General features: G+C 37.9%; 1 protein-coding gene across 2 annotated transcripts in view; it reads right to left on the bottom strand.

Annotated features, from left to right (window-relative positions):
* Scfd1 (sec1 family domain containing 1) overlaps positions 1-20,630 on the bottom strand; it is a 78,239-nt gene that overhangs the window by 28,068 nt on the left and 29,541 nt on the right. For both annotated transcript variants that reach the window (XM_006240085.5, NM_019364.1), the window contains exons 11-15: positions 12,494-12,633; positions 10,948-11,038; positions 10,224-10,297; positions 9,464-9,545; positions 623-719 (exon numbers count right to left, since the gene is read on the bottom strand). In XM_006240085.5, the coding sequence (XP_006240147.1) occupies positions 623-719; positions 9,464-9,545; positions 10,224-10,297; positions 10,948-11,038; positions 12,494-12,633 (484 nt within the window). The remainder of the gene's footprint in view (positions 1-622; positions 720-9,463; positions 9,546-10,223; positions 10,298-10,947; positions 11,039-12,493; positions 12,634-20,630) is intronic.

The following is a 20,630-nucleotide window of genomic DNA, read 5'->3' as shown; positions in this document are numbered from 1 at the left end:
AATCTCATTTTTTTAAAGAAAAATTCTATTATTTATCATATTATCAGCTCCTTCTGTGCTTAGTCCTAGTTGTAGCCAGAAGATAATAGGTGGGTACAGCTGCTCCCAGTCCCTCCCAATTGACAAGATGAAGGGCTACCCCTGGCTCCTAGGTCTCTTCAGGAGAAACAGGAGGACAGGCATATACTGAGGCACCAAGATAGTCAGGTCCTCCTGTTTGCACAGTAAGCACTCCATCCAGTGAGCCATGCCCCCACTGCAGTTTTTCGAGCACTCCATATTATTTTTAAAGTGTATTCCTGAACATTTAAAGTAGAATTTGGTCTTAGTTACATTCCCCCATATACTTTCTAGATAAACCACAGTGAGGTAGAAACAATGTCACTCATTCAAATCTTCTGGAGAGATCTGGAACTGATGGCCACATACATCACATTAAAGAATTGAATATAAAGTGGCCATATATATCATACTAAAAATCAGTATAAAGTATTTAAACATACTATCAAAGAAGAAAAAATAAAATAGAAATAATCTTTCCAGTAAGTCTACTTAAATTCTGCCTAACTGAAGCCCTAGATTTATTTATCCCTGTAAAGATTCTCACGTTCATGGCACGTACCGTCAGGGTCAGATATGACGTCGAGAAGGGACTTATCCAGAGTAGTCTTGCTCATTATTTTTTCTTCATATTCAAAATATACATCCAGTTTTCTTGCCTATTTCAAAATAAACACTAGGTAAAAATATAGTAAGCGTCTTTTGTTAACAAATTTCTTTTTTTAACCATCAAATTTATAACCAAATGTTATTTACATAGAGTTGAGTTTCTTACTTTTGTTTTTTTGGTTGTAAGCCTAGGCTTTAGTGGCTGAGCCATCTCTCCAGCCCTAGTTTATTACTCTGGTCACATCAGAATGATCTGAGCAGTCCACAGGTGGTCACGCTGTGCGTACTTCTGTGGCCTGTGAATCCACACGTTTCACTTAACCCGACAGAGAGCTACTCTAGTCATGTTATTTCTAGACTCTTTCCATCAAGCAAGACCCCTTATTTTCATGTCTTTGTTTGTATTTTGTTTCTGAACTGAGTTGGAAGTGATTTGGGGACACATAATCAGCTGCTTTCAGCTAGATCATACCAGGACACAACAGAATAGAAACTGAATAGTAAGTAGACCAAGTAATGGATTTTGTGTAAAAGCAACAGGAAGCCAGAAAGTCTTTTCAACCCACTCTTGTATAGTGGAACACAAGGCTGCAGTTTTATAGTCATGAAGTTAAATTAAAAATGGGACTGGCAAGATGTCCCCCTGGGTAAAGGTACTTGCTATCAAGCCTGGGGACTCAGTTTGGTTCCTGGAACCCACACAGTAGGACAGTTGATTTCAGACAACAGTCTTCTAGCCTCCACATGTGCATACATAAATGCAGTAAAGAGGTAAATAAAAACAATAGAGATATGTATACATTGGAGAGGCCTATCACTCACCTATCTCTTTGCACTGCCCCTGAAAGTATTCATTTTGTTTTTCCCTATTGTTCACTTACTGAATACAATTAATCCTTTCTTCTTTACTTCACTTTTCTCAGACAGGGCAGCATACTGCTAAGGTAAGAAGGATTTTCAGATTCTATGAGACTATCAGTCTCACTAGGGGACCATCTTGTTTGTAAACATGCGCACTGTTCTCTCAAACAAGATAAGTCAAGCCAAAATAAGAATGTGCCCCTTCAACTTCTGCTACCTAACTTCTACTAAGAGCTCTACTGAAAACCCATTATTACTGCTGAAAGAACAGGCAACCTTTCTACCTTCGTTACTCCAGATCCTTAGTTTAAGAATAACTAAAAGGCTATAAACCTAGACCATACTACCTTAATGGAACTGCTCTCATTAAGTTATATTTTAATGTCAGATGCTTGGCCATTAAAGCTGCCTCACAAATCAGCCACATGAATCCATATGTGAATAACATTAAATACTGCATTCTTATATTACATAACTTACTCTAGATTAAGACACGATGTAAGCAATATATATGTATACACACACATATAAATTACGTGTACACCACACACACACACACACACACACACACACACACACACACACACACACACACTTAAAGAGTTTCACTATGTACATGTAGTTTTAGCTGGTGTAGAGTGTTATGTAGACAAGGCTGGCTTCAAGCTCTCTGAATCCACCTGTCTCTGCCTCTGCCTCGCTAGTGATGAGATTAAAGACATGCGAATTCCATGCTGGCCAACTAGTACTTTCTATAATGTGACATCAAGTAATACTTTTCTTAAAAGGTTGAGAAAACTTTTCTGATAGGAATTTTATTCAAACATCCTATACTTAAAAAAATACCAGTGACTAGAAAATGTAGACATATGCAAACTATAAATACTTAGAACTATTTTGATTTTTTAGTATATGTGTCCCTATTAAGGTGACAGTGCAGGTGTGCTATGGGTGCTTGGGGGTCAGAGGTCAATCTCCAGTGTTGGTCCTCAGTTCTCTTTGTTAATGGCTGCTGCATTCACCAGGATAGCTGACCTGAGAGCTTCTGAGGATTTCCTTGTCCTCACCTCCCATCTCAAGCACTTAAGTCATGGATGCATGAGACTGCACATGGCTGTAAATGGGTTATGGGGATTTGATTTCAAGTTCCTATGCTTACATGTGATTTTCCCTCCGAGCCTTCTCTCCCAGCACCTACTTGGAGTTTCTAATCTCTTTAGTATGATTTGCTATTTATGGAAGCTGTTCTTAATCTGTTTCAAAATATGCAAACAACTTTTTTTTCTTTTTTTTTTTTTCAGAGCTGGGGACCGAACCCAGGGCCTTGCGCTTGCTAGGCAAGTGCTCTACCACTGAGCTAAATCCCCAACCCCTGCAAACAACTTTAATGTATAAACTTATTCAACATACTGACTTCTACTTCTACTATTTAATCCTACTTATAACAAAATATCTTTACAGATAAATATTTAAAAATTAAATATAAGTAGAACTATAATTTAATTATAGTTATCTGGAACTTTTAAACTGCTAAGTCCTTCACAAATTATTTAAATAGTTTCAAGTAATGTGTTGAACATTTAACGATAAGCCTAGAAAAAGAAGAGAAAATTACATCCAAAGCAAGCAGAGGACCTTAGTAAAAAACAAAAAAACAACGAAAAACAAACAAGAAATGAAGACACAAATTATAGGAACTAAAAGCTGACTCTTTGAAAAGACCAATTATATTGTAGTGTGTGAAGTCATATACAAGAAACAAACAAAAAAAAAAAGAAGACAGTTAGTAAAATCAGAAAGGAAGAAGGAAAGGTCACTTCAAGGGATCTTAAAAAGATAAAAATGTATTTTGAACAATAGTGTATCCACAAACTCATCTGATAACACATTTGAAATAAACCAATTTTTGAAAGATATAATCGATCAATTCTCATTTAAATAGAAGTACACTATTAATATATGTCTATCTCTATTATTTAAATATACTGAATAATTAATTACTTTCAAAAACTGAAAACACTAGACTCTGAAGATTACACTAATAAGTTCTACCAAATGTTATCAACTCCCTCAATCAACCCAACAACAACCTTCCAAAGAGCCAATACCAGCTTTCTGTAATCTTTTCAGGAAAACAGGATGGCAATGTGAGAGGGACCAAGGCAAGGGAAGAATGCTTTAGCACTGCTATCAACTGGAGAGCTTAGCCAGCATGGGAAGTTAAAGAAGGAAATATAAGGCATCTTGAACGAGTAGTAAACAAGAAAACTTTCTGTTGCAGAGAATAAGACTGCCCAAAGAAGTAACATCAAAAAGTCTGGGAGCTAGTAAGCAAATAATGGCAAAATTGTAGGATATAAGGGAATATGTTTTTTAAAAGACTAAAAAACCTTTCTGATATACCAGCACGAACAACTAAAATCTTAAAGTAAAACTGTACTAATTACATTAGCATCAAAAACTCCACAAAAGGCTTACAGAGAAAAACACCCAAGACTATCAGGTTGCCAGAATCCCACTATAAAGCTCAGTCAATTATCCTGCAGAGATCAACAAACTAACTTTAGCGTCAATGTGGAGTGGCAAGAGATGTTTGACAGCTGACAGATTAAGGAAGGGGATTAAATTGGGAAGAATGACAACACTGCCTGCAAGATTTATTGAGAGGTTACAAAATTCATTGGAGTGTGGTGCTGATGAAATAATTGGCAAACAGATGATTATAATAGAAAAGAGATTCCTCCAAAACCCACAAAAACATAAAGTGTGATGAAGCCAATACAACCAGACAGCCTTTTCAGTAAGTGCTGTTCAGGCATCTGAGCACAGGCTGAAGGGACCGTAGATACAATGAAATATAAACCAACTAGTGCACAGGAGGGTCCTGTGTAGTACAGGACTTTGGGGTAAGGCAGTGAGTTTTCAGACACATTACCAAAGGCACGCTCCATGAGTGACACCTTACAGGAAAGCAGCAGGCGAAAAGATGTGCCCTGTCATCAAGACAACGCAAACTAAAGTAAGGTCCACTGTACCTGGTACAACGGCCAACTCCAGAACACTGACAACACCATGCTAAGAGGGATGCAAAACCCAACTTTCATTTACTGCTACAGGAAATAGAGGGTGATACCACACAACACAACAGAATATTAGTCAGAATAAAACAAAAGGGGCTAAAAACCATGAAAAGAGGACAGGAATCAATGTTAAGCGAAAGAAGCCACAATCTGAAAGGGCTGCACACTATTTTTCTGACATGGCATTTTAGAAAATACAATAGTACAGAAACAGTGCAATGATCAAAGGTTGCCAGGTGCCTAGCGGGAGGTACAGCGAGAAGGAAAGATGGACAGTGGAACACAGGTGACTATATGGCCCTGAGACTATCCCATGTGATACTGCAACAGCAGACATATGACATCATACATCTATCAAAACAAAAATTATATAACACAAAAATGAATTCCCAGGTGAACTAAGGACTTTAGCTAACAGTAATACAGTAATGTTGACACTGACTTACCAAACTATAACAAACATACCACACTAATGCAAAACACTAATAACGGGAGAAACGCATGTGAATGGAAGGGGGTTAGGAGCTGTTCTACTTTCAGTCTAAGTTCATCTTGTGGTGCTACTGACTGAACTTTGGCCTCACACATGCTAGGAAAGCTCAATCTTCTTTCTTTTTTTCCCATGAGAACCTAAGATCTCCTTAAAATAAATGAAGGTTCATAATTTTAAAACCAAAGACACAGTGCTGGAGAGATGGCTCAAAAATGAGGAGTGTTTACCGGCTCTTGCACAGGATCCAAGTTCAGTTCCCAGCACCCACACCTGAAAGATCACAACTGCTTGTAGATCCAGTTTCAGGAGACCCCATGCCAGCATGCATGTGCACAAACATTCATACATGAATTAAAAAAAACCCCACAGACTTATATAAGAAGGACAATAAACAGAAAGGCTATAGCTAATAAAGTATTTGTAAAATCTCAGAAAATGTCTGTCCCTTGACACTTCCCCCTCTTATTTCCTCATGGTTACTATATAAAACAATTATATACTGGATGGACGTGGAGACATTAGGCTGACAAGTGACAACCTAACATGCTCTCACATGAAATATAGTAAGTCAAACTTAATGGAAATAGGGAGAGTAGTAACCATGTGTTGGAGGGTGGGGCAATGTCTGTCAAGCTGTACATACTCTTCAGCGATCAGTAATTTCCAGAGCTCTAATATTCAGAATGCTCTAAAAACGCCACATAAAAGGTATAAATTTTTGTTAATAAAAAATAATTTATTGGTTAGAAACCTTAAAAAGATAGCAAAATTAAAAGAGGGCTCTTGAGAGAAAAAAATTAATTTTTCTATACTAATACATTTTTATATCAGAGTAACTTGTATGTGATTTACTCAACATAACTGTAGTTCATCTGTAGAGATTTAAACACCGTGCAGCTAGAACCACTAAGCAGGACCAGAAAATGACAGCACAGGACTGTTTTCTCCTGCAAAGCAAACCTCCTGTCCCAAGAAACAGCACGGGGCACTTCTTTCAGAGTTCGCCTTGTTGATGTTTGTTTACGTGGATGTACACATGTGCACATAAACACACATTTAGAGTTTGGCTGCTTTATACCCCCTTGGATAATTTTCTGAGGCAGCACACAAGGAAACCGATCTCTTTAAGAGTCCTGGCCATCATCTATAAGTGATGTTTTGGTGGGAGACACTCCAGCTGGCTGAGAATAGAGATATTCTCAATGAAGCTTACTAATCTTTGGGGGGGGTGGTTTTAAGTGGTCCTAGAGTTCACTTTGATCTAACAAATTAAAGAATGATTGTTGAATACTTATTTGTTTCCCATAATCTGCTTTTAAACCTTGCTTTTATGGTTTTCCTTGTAGTGCGTATGGTTTTCCCACTTCCTGGCTGTTGATCAATGGATGAGGTTCCTTGCATACAAGTTATTTTAAATATAAAATCATTCTAGTATCTCGAGTGACAAATTAGCACCTAGCATTAACACTTTCCTAAAACTGCAAGGTCTTTCATGTATAATTGCTTAGGTCATGAATGATGGCATATTAAACTATCTTACATGGACGGCCTCTACTGGCATAAACCAATTTTGAGAACATACCCAAACCACGAGTGTGAAGTGACAATCACAAGAAATTTCACGTGCAAACTGACTTTATATGGCACCATTTTTTTCTTAGCTTTCTATTTCCAGTTTTATTTCCAGAACTCTCTGCCTCTCTCTCACTCAATATACTTGTCACCTGAAGCACCATGACTCCACCTTAATGAAATCCTTGCCTTTTGGACTTCATATTCTGTCACTGTCTCCTCAGTAGAACACTGCAGTCCTCCATGTCCTCAGGCTTTACCTATTACTCCTTCTGCCTACCATGGCTGCCTCTGAGCTCTCTAAGTGGCTGCTGCTTCCAGTGACTTCAGAACTCAGCTCAAGTACCACCCTCAAGGCTGGCTTGCGTTCTTAACCCCCTGACTCCAGACCTGGCCTGCCAGCTCTTCTTTGCTGCCTCTCGCCTGCCTACTCTGCTGTCTGACACAGCTTCTTCACATCCTTTCCCACTGTATTTATTATTACTATAATTTACTACAGCATTTTAAAAGCATGACTAAATATATAGTCACTTAATAAATATGACTAAGTAAATTATTTTAACCAAGTGTTCTAAAACCAAAAGTTCTAGTTGTATCTACTATTAAAGAGTATATTTATAATGTATGTGGTAGAAGGATACATTTGTAAAATGTATCTTTTCGTATAAAATGAATTAAAAATTTCTAAAGGTATAATAATTAGCCACTTGGGGTCACGCAACCTAGATCAGTGGCAGGGGTGGAGCTTGTATTTTTCTGACTTTTATAGCTATGAGAAGTCAGAAAATATTATATGAGAATTAATAATAAAACCTATAAGCCAAAGAAACCAGAGAATAGTGTTAATCTCAAAGCATTCATGGGACTATAAACAACTGTTACACTTTCTAGAAAAATTTTTTAGTATTTATCTTTATTTTGTGTATAGGTGTTTTGCTGGCATGTGTCTGCACCACTTGTGTGCCCTCAGTGGCCAGAAGAGGGCGTCAGACTCCCTGGAACTGGAGCTGCGTATGTTTGTGACCTGTTGGGTGCTGGGAACTTCTGCTAGAGCATCAAATGCTCCTAACTGGATCATCTCTTCAGCCCGAGAATTTGTTTTTAACTGTCTACTTTCACGTGGTGGCCAGAAAAAAAAAACCCAAACCAAAAAACAAACAAAACCAGAAAAATGAATAGTCAAAAATGTTTGTTGAACAGATTGCAGAGTTTTAATTATATGATTATACTATATTATATTAGTTTAGGGCAGAAACTTTTTACTTTCTGTATTGGATTTACAGTCTTAGCATTGTAAGAAAAACCTTCTTTTCTCCTACAGAACAAAATACAGCATTTCACCTGGTGTTAAAAAACATGCTATCTCTTCAGGAAAAGAGGTCCTACACAAACGGGTGGAACAGCTGTTTTGCCATTTAACATAGACGCAACATTAGGAAGTGGGAGACATTAACAGAACTGCTACAGACTGCACAACTACTTCTGTATGTAGGAGAATGTGAAAGATACTGAGTGTCAATAATAGCAAGGTATCAGCTTACCAGGAATTATGCAGGCTGGAATACCACATGCACAGCGTCCATTATCTAAGGGGTCTCTTCTAGTGTTTGGGCTTTTTAAATCATCAACAAATAAAATGTCTAAGTCCCTTCTCAAAGAACAAAACAAAACAAAACAAAAATCAATGTGCTTTCTGCATCTTTGGTAAGCAGCATATACACTCCTTTAGAGTGATTCAAATGCTCCTACTGAGTGGAAAGCAAGTCTTCCAGTCTGGCCATTTGGCCATTGGGTTTAACACTGGATGCCTTGAGAACTAGTAACACCGAATACTGAAGAATTCATTATGTAAGAAAGTAAGAAAAAGACCTAAAAAAACAACCCTCGTAAGCTCCAATATATTTGCTTCAAAAATCGCTGTCATATGAAAGGAACAAAAGTGCTTTTTAAGTTAATAGTCATCCAAATCCAAAAATTTTAGAACAAGTTACACAAATGAGTGATGTAATTAGTGTGTATTTTGGACAGTGCTATATCAAAAAGAATTTCTACACTGGGCACTGTGGTACATAATCTCAGGACTTGGGAGGTTAAGTTGGGAAGACACAGAGTTTGAGGCTGATATGAATTGAGATGTACTATGACTGTAAATATAAAATGATTTACCAGATCTCATCTATAAAAGAAGACATAAGGTATTTCATGTTCTAGATAGATTACATATTGAAATACTAATGTTGTGGACATTAAGGATTATGGACACTATACTACTAAAATATATTTTACTTATTGCTTTTGCCTTTTTAATATGACTATTAGAAAAATCTAAAATTACACTGGCAATTGATATTACATTCTGGTTAAAAACCATTGATGTAGAACCACTGAACTTTGGTCAATGGTATCAAGAAAGGAGAGAAAAATATTAATCATATGTACAGCAGAAAAGGACTTAATAAGGCTAGGGCAGGAGGACAGTGAGTTTGAAGGCCTGAGTTACACTGCAAAAACACCTCAAAACACAAAACCAACACACACAACACAACGGAATTAAGATCTGCATTGCCCACGGCTGGATGCACGGCAGTATGTTAGCGGAATGAGCACAGCAGATGGAGACAGTACTGAGACAGACAGAATCACATCCCAACTGCTAATCAGTCGCATGGTCTTCCTGGGCTCTGAGAGAATGAACGCAGCTCTGCAATCACACCTTAAAACGCTAAGAGACGCTCAGTGAGATCACGGACAGACATCAGTGCACTGTGAATGGAAAGGTTACATTTACCTTTATGTGTTCTAAAACAGCAGTGGCGACATTTGTATGGAGATCGATAAGTCTTTTTTTTTCAAGGAGTTCTGGCAAAGAACTGCAAGTTACAAAAAATTGAAAATTAACCACAGAATTTTATATTTTTGGTTGTGAGCCTAGCCTTTAACGGCTGAGCCATCTCTCCAGCCCAACCACAGAATTTTAAAGGAAGAAACTCCCTGTTGTTTGGTGCTTCATGAGGAAACTCAGAATACTGAGTAAGTGACAAACTAACTTGTCAACTGAACTCCATCTCTAGGCTTGAACTCATACCCATGCACCACTTTAATGCAGGTGAGTGGTTATCTTACAATAGTCTGTTGATAGCACATTACTTCTATAGTTTCACATTCCACTTACAATGCTTAGAAGTTTAGAATAAAACAAGATTAATGGATAAACACTTTTACCCATAGTTTTAAAAGTATCGAAAACCTGCTTTAATTGTATTAATAGCAAAAGCAATAGCAAAATTAATAATGCCTGGCCTTACTTCATACTAATATTGTTTTCTTAGTAAAATTACTTGAATTTGGAATTTGAAACTTCACAAGCTGTTACTCTGCTGTATGAGAGGACCGGAAAACAGTCTAATGTGTTCAAAGCATTCAATTCTTCAAACTCGGGCACATTTGCTAATATCTGCTGTTCCCTAATGTTACAATTCTTACAGATTTTTAACTTCCCAAGTGGATCCATCAGTAGAAGACGTCAAAGGAACATACTATGTGCTCACCTGACAGCTGATGTGAGCTTAGCAGTGTTATCAGAAAGCATGCTGATGGCTCCTTCGTCCTCTCCTTCTAGGCCCTGTGAAGGGATGGAAGGCTCTTGCAACTTTAAAATTGTCAGGCCCAAGCAGAAAAGTCAGCACATTCCCAAGATTGCCGATAAGCAGTAATAAACTGGGTCACTGAGCATAAACAGTATCCTTCAGGGGGCAAGCACACGTGATTTGACAACTACAAAAATGGTTCTAGTAGCTACCAGGTTAGCAGGAGAGTAAGAAAAGGGTCAGCTGGCACTGTCAAACAAGAAATGGCCAGACATTTCCTGCAGGTGACACAGGACTCAGTCTTACAGCTGAAACCTGACCACAGTACAGAAGAAGCAGCCATCCTGGGGTACATGTTCATACAAATAGTCATATTACTTGTATTATTTCAAGCCACATCCATTCCTTCTTAATATTCAGATTTAAAACAAACAAACAAGAAAAAAACCTAAGGTGGGTGTAGTGGCCTAGGCAGGACTGCCAGGGCTTTGAGGCTAGCCTACGCTACAGTGTGAGACAGTTCCTCAAAAACAAACAACATTAAGTAAGTTGACAATAACGTTGTTGTTATTACATAATAAGTGGTCTTAAACTTTTATGAAGGAAAATGAAGTAAACATTTTTGTTAAACCTCAGCAGATGTCCTTCCTATACCTTTACTCTCGGGGTGCAAACAGGATCTTACCATAATGCTCTTCAGTCGTTTGACCTCATCTTCTTGTGCTCTGTAAGATTCTAGTTCTTGTTGGACTGATTCTGCGACTTCTGGGAATGGACTGAAACAAAATTGTACAAGATTAACTATGAGCATGATAGTAAAAGATCCATGTTTTACATGTATTTTGAAATACATATATAAGATTTTTGTCTTAAAAACACTTATAGCTTTGAATATATATTTACATATAACATGGCTATAAAACAGCAAACATAAATAAAATGTATCATTTGAAAATATGTATCCTAATCATAAATCTCAACAAATTTTATAGCTAAAAGCCTTTCCATTAATGAGATTGCATTTTTCAACTATATATTGCTTAAACAAAAATATTTTTATTTACTTACATGACTGAAAATCAAATGAATACAAATTAAGTCAAATATATTAAACATTAACTAAATATTACCACCAAAATTAGCAGATGTCAGAGGACCATTTGACTATAAGGACAACATTTTTAAAAATAGCATCCTTAACTCAGTACTCTTAGTGTCCTTACTGGTAGAAAGAACACTTCCACCACTCTTAATGCCTCTCTGATGAGATGTAATTTTATGTATGCCACTATTACAGAAGTTAATGTAGACATTGAATTCCAAAGTAAAGAATATTATTTAAAATATTTTAATAGTAGCTCAAGCTACCACATCAGAAAAAGACATTAACAACTGTCACTGAGAAGCCAAATCTTTGTTACAGACATATGGCTTTCATTTTTTTATGTTCTAAATATAAAAATAAATATTGCACCTCCTAGCATGTTAAAGTACTAGCCTCTACTTCTCTTTAAGCACAAGGAAGGATGAGGCTGCAAAGCACCCAGATCAAGGACAGAGGTAGACCTGTATCTTTGCAGACACACATTTAAGATGCTTCCAAAAGATCAGTGAAAAACATGGTGCTATTTATTAAAAAACACAGAAAAGAAAGAAAAAGGAAACAAGAAACAAAAGACAACCCCCCCCCTTTTCTTTGTTTATAACGATTTTTCTGGAGACTAGATAATTTTTACAACAATTACTGACCCCATCAGGTACTTTAACAGGACACAGCAATGGGATGGCCACACTGGTCTACAACATTATGTGGAGAAACACTGTGATCCTCTCCCTCACTGTTTCTGATGACTGAATAAATCTCTGGTCTTTACACTTAGGTTCTGCCTCCCAAGATATAAAGTATGGAATTTGTATTAGGGACAACATGCAACAAAAAGGAAAAATATGACCCCCAAAGTTTTTTTATCAAACACTAAATGAAAGGCAGGCCCATGGAGCCGGCAACAGAGGTGAGAAAGATCGTGCAACCTGCAGGTTGGTCTTCTGAAGAGATAAAGCGAGAGCAGTCAGGAAAAAACGGAGCAACACTGACACTCATCTGTGTCTGACTTGGTCAGAGCTGTCACTGACGGGTCACTTAATGGCCTTTCTGTTGCGTCTTAGGTCAGGCAGCATTTCAGTTCTGTTTCAAGGATAAACTTTTTAATTACTGATATTTTCTCATTTACCTTCCTTTATGTTTCTGCCAAAATTTATCAACTGGAGTTAAATCGTAAGACTTCTTGTTTTTCCTCTTTGGTCTAGCACCAGTTGGAGAATTTTCCACTCCTGTAGATTCTTCCAAATTTACTCTGTTTAAGTGGAAATCCTAGGGAACAGCAAACTTGTTTAAAATAACTGTTTTCTCAGTTTAAGAGCCACACTTCCTAGACAAGGACAACAATCAGTGTTGCTGCCCTTTCTAGTATTTCCAAGCACAATACAGACTAACGCTGAACAAGTGCCATCCCAACCCACCACTATTCATAAGTGTGCTTTCAGTGTGCTGAATTTTAATGAAAGTAATTAACATTTCAAATATACACGCGCAGAAAATCATGCTGTTTCTCCTAGAAAAATATACATTTCTTTGCATATAACATTATATTGCACACACTGTATCTCCTTTATCATTTACTAACACACTCCAGAGCATTCCCTCCTCTTTGATTGTTTTTATGATGATGGTTATGTTTTTCAATACTTATGATTATTTTTAAAAGGTTAAAACACAAAACTAACAGCATCTCTGTTCACATAAATCCTAAGCGTGGTCAGACTGGCAGTGGCTAACCATCTCTGCTTGGCTAATTTTACTCATGTGAGGCTAAGGCTTAATTTAATTGCTTTGTTTTGTTTTATTTTTTTCTTTCTCAAAACCCAAACACAAAGAATAGGTAAAAATAAAGTGGGGTTGGGGATTTAGCTCAGTGGTAGAGCGCTTGCCTAGGAAGCACAAGGCCCTGGGTTCGGTCCCCAGCTCCGAAAAAAAGAACCAAAAAAAAAAAAAAAAAAAAAAGTAAACCTCTTCTATTCTTTTTCCCTTTTTCTCACTATGCCCGTGGTTTCTTTCACACTTTAGGATCGACTTTGTTCAAGAAGAGTAAGTTAAGAGATAAGACTTGGTTTGATGTAAAATGTCCCCCAAGTCTGCATGCCTGAACGCTTGCTCCTCAGCTAGTGGTGCAAAACGTTTTGGGGATGAGGAGAAGATGCTCAAGGAAGTTGGTCCGCCTGGGTCACAGCTCCAGTTCCTTGTTTCCTAAATGCTGACATGATAAGCAAGCAAATGACTGGACAGGAACTCGTCCTGTCGCCTTTCCTGCCTAAAGACTCTTTCCTTTATCCCCTAAAAGCATGAGTCAAATAAAACCTTCCCTTGGGCTGGGGATGAGGGGTAAGATAAAGCATGGCTGTTTGACAGTGATAAACAGAATGCTGAGCAAGAAAAGGAAATTATCAGATGTAACTATGATGCAATCATCTTGGTTCTGAGGTATTGTGATGGTTTGTATATGTTGGGCCCAGGGAGTGGCATGAGTAGGTGTGGCCCTGTTGGAGTAGGTGTGTCACTGTGGGCGTAGGCTATAAGACCCTCACCCTAGCTGCCTGGAAGCCAGTCTTCCACTAGCAGTCTTCAGATGAAGATGTAGAACGCTCAGCTTCACCTATACCATGCCTGCCAGGATGCTGCCTTGATGATAATGGACAGAACCTCTGAACCTGTAAGCCAGCCCCAATTAAATGTTGTCCTTATAAGAGTTGCTTTGGTCATGGTGTCTGTTCATAGCAATAAAACTCTAAGACAGGTATTACCAGTTATTCTAGGTTTGAGCAATCAGCACAATTTAGTCATTTTAGATGAAGCAAGGTCAAGAGTGCTGACTTGGGATCCTTAAGAGCATACTTTCTTACTTGTTAGGACATAAACTGATCCTTTACCAGTTTACTAAAGCATCGTTGCCTTTCTATATAAAAAAATGTAAATATACAGATGCCTAAACTGCTAGACTAGAGAGACAGTTCTATTTTCTCTCAAATGAATCACAGAGCCAATGAAGCAGCCTTCTCTTACTGCTACATGAAGTGCATTACCATTCAAGAGCTTGCCTGTGTGGAGAGGGCACTATTATTCTTGGGACTGCATCCATTAGTTATCCTTACCATAACTGTTAGAAAAAGTAGTACAACTTCACAGAAGATATGCGCAATCCATAAAGAGTGGACTTTGGTGCCCAAGGATCTATAGAATGTGGCAGAAATAGGATGAGACCCCATTTCTTTGGAGGCCCTGTGCACACGTATTGTGCTAACTTTACCACACAGCACAGCTACTCAGAATCAAACTCTTTAGTATAGATAAAGGCTAGCGAGTGACAATAAATGTCCAGTATGACAAAGAAGAATAAACTATTGGCTGAGTGTGGTGGCACACGCTTTTAATCCTAGCACTCAGGAAGCAGAGGCTGGTGGTTTTCTGTGAGTTCAAGGCTAGTCTAGGAGTCCTAGAATACCGAGGGCACACATAGAAATCCTGTCTCAAAAAAACAAAACAAAACAAAAGAATAAACTGTTATATTTAACCACTAATGTATTTCTAAAAACTGCATCACAGTTCAAGTATACTAGTAACTGGTTTAAATTCTTCTCAGTATCTCATTTTAATATCTAATCTTCACTTTGCACAAAAGCTATCCATGCAGGAGTAAAGTAGAAAAAAACCCCAAAAACAATAGCACAACCATGAAAGCAGTTTAAACAATGAACAGACACTGAGAGTTGTATCTGAGAAGCCTGGCTTTTAAAAGTTACCCATGAAAACAAAGACACAGAAGAGAAACATCTTTAAACAGCTAAGCTTTATTAACTAGCTTTCCAGTGAAGTACTATTTCCATGGTGATGACACAGCTCATTCAAATACAAGTAACTTGTTAGAAAAGTGCTACTCTAAAAATAGGAGAGCATATTATTTGAATATTGACAGAGTGCTCAAAACACAAAATGATCAAGGAATGAAAGATGCCAAGAGTTCTGAGAAATAACATAATAGCAGAAAGATCATTCCCCCTGTTTATATAAAAGCCAAATAAATTTTGATCTCAAAAACTGGGAAGCTAGAACAATTTGCTCTGCTCAATCATATAAAAGAAACATTTGGACACAAATAAAAAACAACACAAGTGGTTTATAACACAATAGAAGTTACACTGTTGCTACTGACAGATTGAAAAGGCTGGACAATGGTGCCTCAAATGACCAGATATAAATAAAGTCCAAAGGGAAGTGCTAGAAAACAGTGCCTTCAGCAATCTTGTTCTCTTCTCACAAGCTACGGCAAATCTATCTGTACAGCCAAAGACAGCTAATGTGAGTGAACAGGATTACTTAGAATAGTAGACGATACCTACTTACTCTGAGCTAAGATGTATATTCATACATGACCAAGCAAAGCAGAATATAAATAATTCTCATTTGGGCAAGAATTTATAACCTTTCAATTTCAAATACTGTTATGGCAACCACTGACCAGATAGTTTATTGAATATGTACTTAGCCAAAGGTAAAGTGTCAACAACCAAAGTTTTCATACTAGTGACAGAAACTCCCACTAAGTGATTCTCACATTAACCAATGACACATACATACAGGAAGTGAAAACACAGGCTTCTGGGTAATGATGGAAGCAGACACAGCACATGTATGCAAGGTACCACCTAGAGTTCTTGCACCTCCCAAGGATCTGCCCCATCCTGGCCCTGCATTCCGGACAGAAGAAATGTTCCACCCTGTCTTATCACCCTAGAGACTCAACATTTCTAGCACAAAGCTCGTCTGAGAGTTAAGTAGTGTGGGGCCTGCAGTACCATCAGTGAGAAAGGAAATAGGAAAAAGGGTAATAATTTGCATCCAGAGTTGGCAAACTACTCTCCTGCAAGTCTTACTTACTTCTTTCAGACAAGATTTATTAGTTAAATAAAGACTAAGTTTTGTCATTTTCTCCAAAGGCAGTGAAAAGAGATGATTTCCATAAAATGAACCAACATACAGATACATGAGGTTTTCAGTCTAATGGCAACATCTACAAAAATAGCTTATACTGATCTTTGCTAAATTAAAGCATTACCTTAAAAACAAGTTCAAAGGTCTTTCCCAAAACTAATCCCAATGAGGGTAAGTTTTAGACACAAGTTCTAAACAAAAGGCAGTTTGCACATTTGTAGAGGTGCCGCTCCCCAGAGGCTATGTGACTGGGGAGACAATGTCTTTAACGAGGGCCAGGAAAGTGCTGGGGCACTGCACTCTACTTCTGAGAACTCGATTATGCACAATACTAAGCAATCTTCTATCCTAAGAAGCACGATGCCTACAGAGCTTGAAAAGCGTCCAAGTTGGCATGTAGGGGTGATTCTGATACTAAGGTCCTGTTCTCAGCTGGTTCTTCATCTATCAGTAACGATGCCACAGGCCAATTGCTGGGTGGAAGGAAAAGGCAGGACTTCCAGGTCCCCACAGGCAAGCTGCCAGATAGATGCAAGGAGAGAAGAGAGAGTTCTCCATGCTGGGGAGGGAGAAAAGCCAAGCAGTCATGTATGATCTTGGGCTGCAGCCACAGGCTGTTCTACAGGTTGGGAGTGTTGAGCTGGGACTGAAGGTGGCTGAGCAACTGAAGTTGAGTGCAGATTTAGGGAAGGGCACGCTGGCTGAGGTAGACTGGAGGCACCCAGCAGTTCAGACAACAAGGAAGTTGAAACTAACAACTGTGTGTGTCTGTGTTTTTCATCTGCGGATCCAATATTCTCTGGGTGGGGGATTATAGCACAGTCCTTTCCCGAAGCTTAGAGTGTGGGTGTAGCAAACGTTACACACAACATTGGAAAGGATCCTGAAGTTACACAGTAGGCCCAAATGCCTTACGTCAGCTCAGAATAAATAAATCCATATAAAGAGGTAAGCTTTTAGATAAAACTATATAAATCTATGTCTACAACCACACTCTTGAATAAGCAGACAAAATAACATCAGCACAATGATGTAGGAATATTAAGTTCTTTAACAACTTAAGTTATAATTATGTTATTTCTCAGATTTTAAGTTGTTTTATAACTTAAATCCAAATAATTTGTTTTACAAAAGTCATATAAGGTTTCTTTGAAATCAAAATGTCAAAAAAAAAAATCACGCAAAACAAAGATTATAACACACAAGAATAAAGTGAAAAATTAGACCACACCGATGCTTTTAAACTGTTTACAAAACCAATGGTTGCCTAATGCAATGTTACAATTTTCATATTACTACGGTAAGTCATAACAAAATACATTCTTAACTCTCAGAAAATGAGGAACATTGTAAGATGTGGTCTCTCTAACTATTGAAAATGTCTACAAGCAAAGAAGTAACAGTAGAAGTAACAGACCCAGCATATGGCACAGTGCTCTTTAAGTGCTATTTGTCACCCAAAGGAATCATAGGCTTGAGACAGAAAACAGCCATAATGTACCAGGAAAAAATGTTGATGACTGAAAACAAGGGAGCTATTGAAGACTAATAGGGGTCTCATTAAGGTGATTCCCTGGTCAATATGATAAAACAAAGATGTCATAATGTGAATATCAAAATGGATGACTATAATTATTTGATATTATCTCAAATATAAAAACCCATTATTTCATAAAACCAAACAACTACCACTTTTAACTATTTTGCAGATTGCTAAGATATGCATTCACTTTCCAAACTGACAACTATACATTCATGTTAAGTAGTCAGTAAGGAAATTTATTTACTAGATGGAATGCTAGCACTATACAGTCTCCATTTGCCATCAGCAATTCCTATAACCTGGACAACAATCACCAGTGTCAGTAAGGAAAAGATGCACAGAGAACTTTGCAATGGACGCAGATTTAATCTACTTGTCAGCCTATCACTATAGCTCTAACAAACATTACATTTCTGACAATGCCATAAAGCAGAAACTATCCAACTGTTATGAAGTGAACTTAACAGAGTTGAAGCAAATCAAACTTCTATCTCTAGCAATATGCAGGACATTGTGGAACGAGGAAACACATGAAAGTGTACCATTGGTACAATCAATCAGCCAGATGCAGAAAGTAGGAAAGAAGTCTTTAGAAAAATATGACCCAATTTCTGTGACCAAAACATAGAAATAAAAAGTGGAAATAAGAAGCCCCTGGATTTGTCTGCCCACCTCTGAGCACTGGGGTTACAAACACATGCAGCCATGCCGGGCTTTTTTGTGGGTGCTGAGTATCCAAACTCAGGTCCTCATGAAGGACCCACTGAAGCATTTCCCCTGTCCACATGAAGTCTGTATGCATAAATTTTTATGCATAAATCAGGGAAGCTGAGTGATTGCATCACGAGAGGCTGTGGTGCTAGGAAGTGAAGCCAAGATCTCACTCGTTCTAAAATGCACACTCTACCACTGACCCACAACCTATACTTTGATTTTACTTGAAATATGCCTTAAATGGATATAACACAATGCTTTTCTTTGCCATAGTGATATGAATGTATGGACTGAGATGGTTTTATCATCCTGAATATCTGTGTGAATGTGAACAGAGCTCCCCTGACCATACAGATGGGGCAAGGAACACAAATACCTCAGGAATGGAGAATCTTTTCAACCACCAAGATGAATGTTGATTAGACTGTAAGCATGATCCATTTTATTTAGTTCAGAACCCAAGGAGTCCTGTGTCAGCAGGAAAGCTTGCTCACGCTTACTGAAAGTACGTCATAACCCTAGGATCTGTAAGCTGGATGGAATCTATGCTATGGATACACTGCTGGCAAAGTGACAATATTTGATAACTTTAATATTTTATCCAATATTAAAGCTGGTAAAGATTTTGGGCCTTATGATTAAGAACTACACTGTTCAATTCTATTACCATTAGTAGCAATTAAATACTTGGAATGTAGCTACTCTAAACTGAGATGTGATCTAATTATAAAAACACTGAATTAATTGAACCATATTATAAAGGAGGAATTATAAAATATTAATGTTATAAATTGATTATGTGTTGAGCTAAAATTCTTATTAAATGTTATTAAAATAAATTTCATCTGCTGCTTTTCATCTTTTTAGCATGACTACTAGAAAAAAATCCAAATTTACATTGGCTGATAGCAATACACTGATTATAAAGTATTGCTTTAGAACCATAAACCTTTGGCCAATGACGCCAAGTGGGGAGAAGAACAACAAAGAATGTGACGAGATAAGCATGGTGGCTCAAGCCTGGATCCCAGCACTTAGGAGTCTGAAGCAGGAAGACTGCCATGGGTTCCCCAGCAGGGCTACACAGAAAGACTGCGTCTCAAACCGGGATAGAAAACGGTCACTAGGCAATTACCCTAAAGGGAAACAGCACAGGGATTAAGACTAGCAGTGGTGTAGAAAAGGCACAGCAGAGTTCTGAGATTTGGAAAATAAAGCTCAGTAAAAGAAAAGCTACCAAGCTGAAGCCTGCCCACTGCTGACCAAGGGCAAGCATCTCCCTCGGTGGACAGCCACATCTGCCCACCCAAGGCTGAAGCACACTGAAAGCCCCTGACTAACTAACTGCTTTTTATATTTTCACAAAAGGAGAAGAGTGTTGTAAAGTTTTTATCTGAAGAGTACCTCTTCCATTTAAATTTAAAAACCATTCTGACACACAGAAAAGCTGTCTCAAGTATCATAGTCGTTTCCAAGATCTAACACAGAAATAATTATCAATGGTTTAGATTTTTCAGACCAACACAAATGACATTAAAAAACAAAAACAAAAACAAAAACAAAAAAAAAAAAAAATCAACCTTGTTTCCAAAGTAGAAGTCTTACTCCATCTTGTGGAGACAAAGGGTATTAATTATAAAGACTTCTGAAAACTGAATATTCCAAAGTAGCTTTAAAAAAAAGTAAGTAAGGGTCTCTTAAAGCTGGTGTTCAGATCTGCTGGGTTCTCTTACCTTTCTCAGTTCTGACTTTTCCCTTTCTGTCTCCCTGTGGATACTAGCAGGTGCCTGGGAGCTTTGGCTGGTACATGGGCTCCCATCATGTGGCCGGTGACAGCTTAAGTCTCACAGCAGGGCTAATTCCTCTCCTCTCCTCAAGTCTTCTGTGTACACTGTCAAACTTTACCACCCACATTTCCCAGAGGTTTTCTTTTTAAATTAATAAAACCATCCTTGAGTTTTAATGGCACAGTTATAATCTGCAGCAACGGCAGGAGGGACTGTGAGGTGAGTCCCAGATCAACCTTGGCTATGATGTGAGAATCTGTCTCAAAACTCAACAACAAATA

Source organism: Rattus norvegicus, chromosome 6, assembly GCF_036323735.1.
Source record: "Rattus norvegicus strain BN/NHsdMcwi chromosome 6, GRCr8, whole genome shotgun sequence".
NCBI classification, from domain to species: domain Eukaryota; kingdom Metazoa; phylum Chordata; class Mammalia; order Rodentia; family Muridae; genus Rattus; species Rattus norvegicus.
Note: the sequence above shows the minus strand (reverse complement) of the source record. Positions and strands in the feature narration are given on the sequence as shown.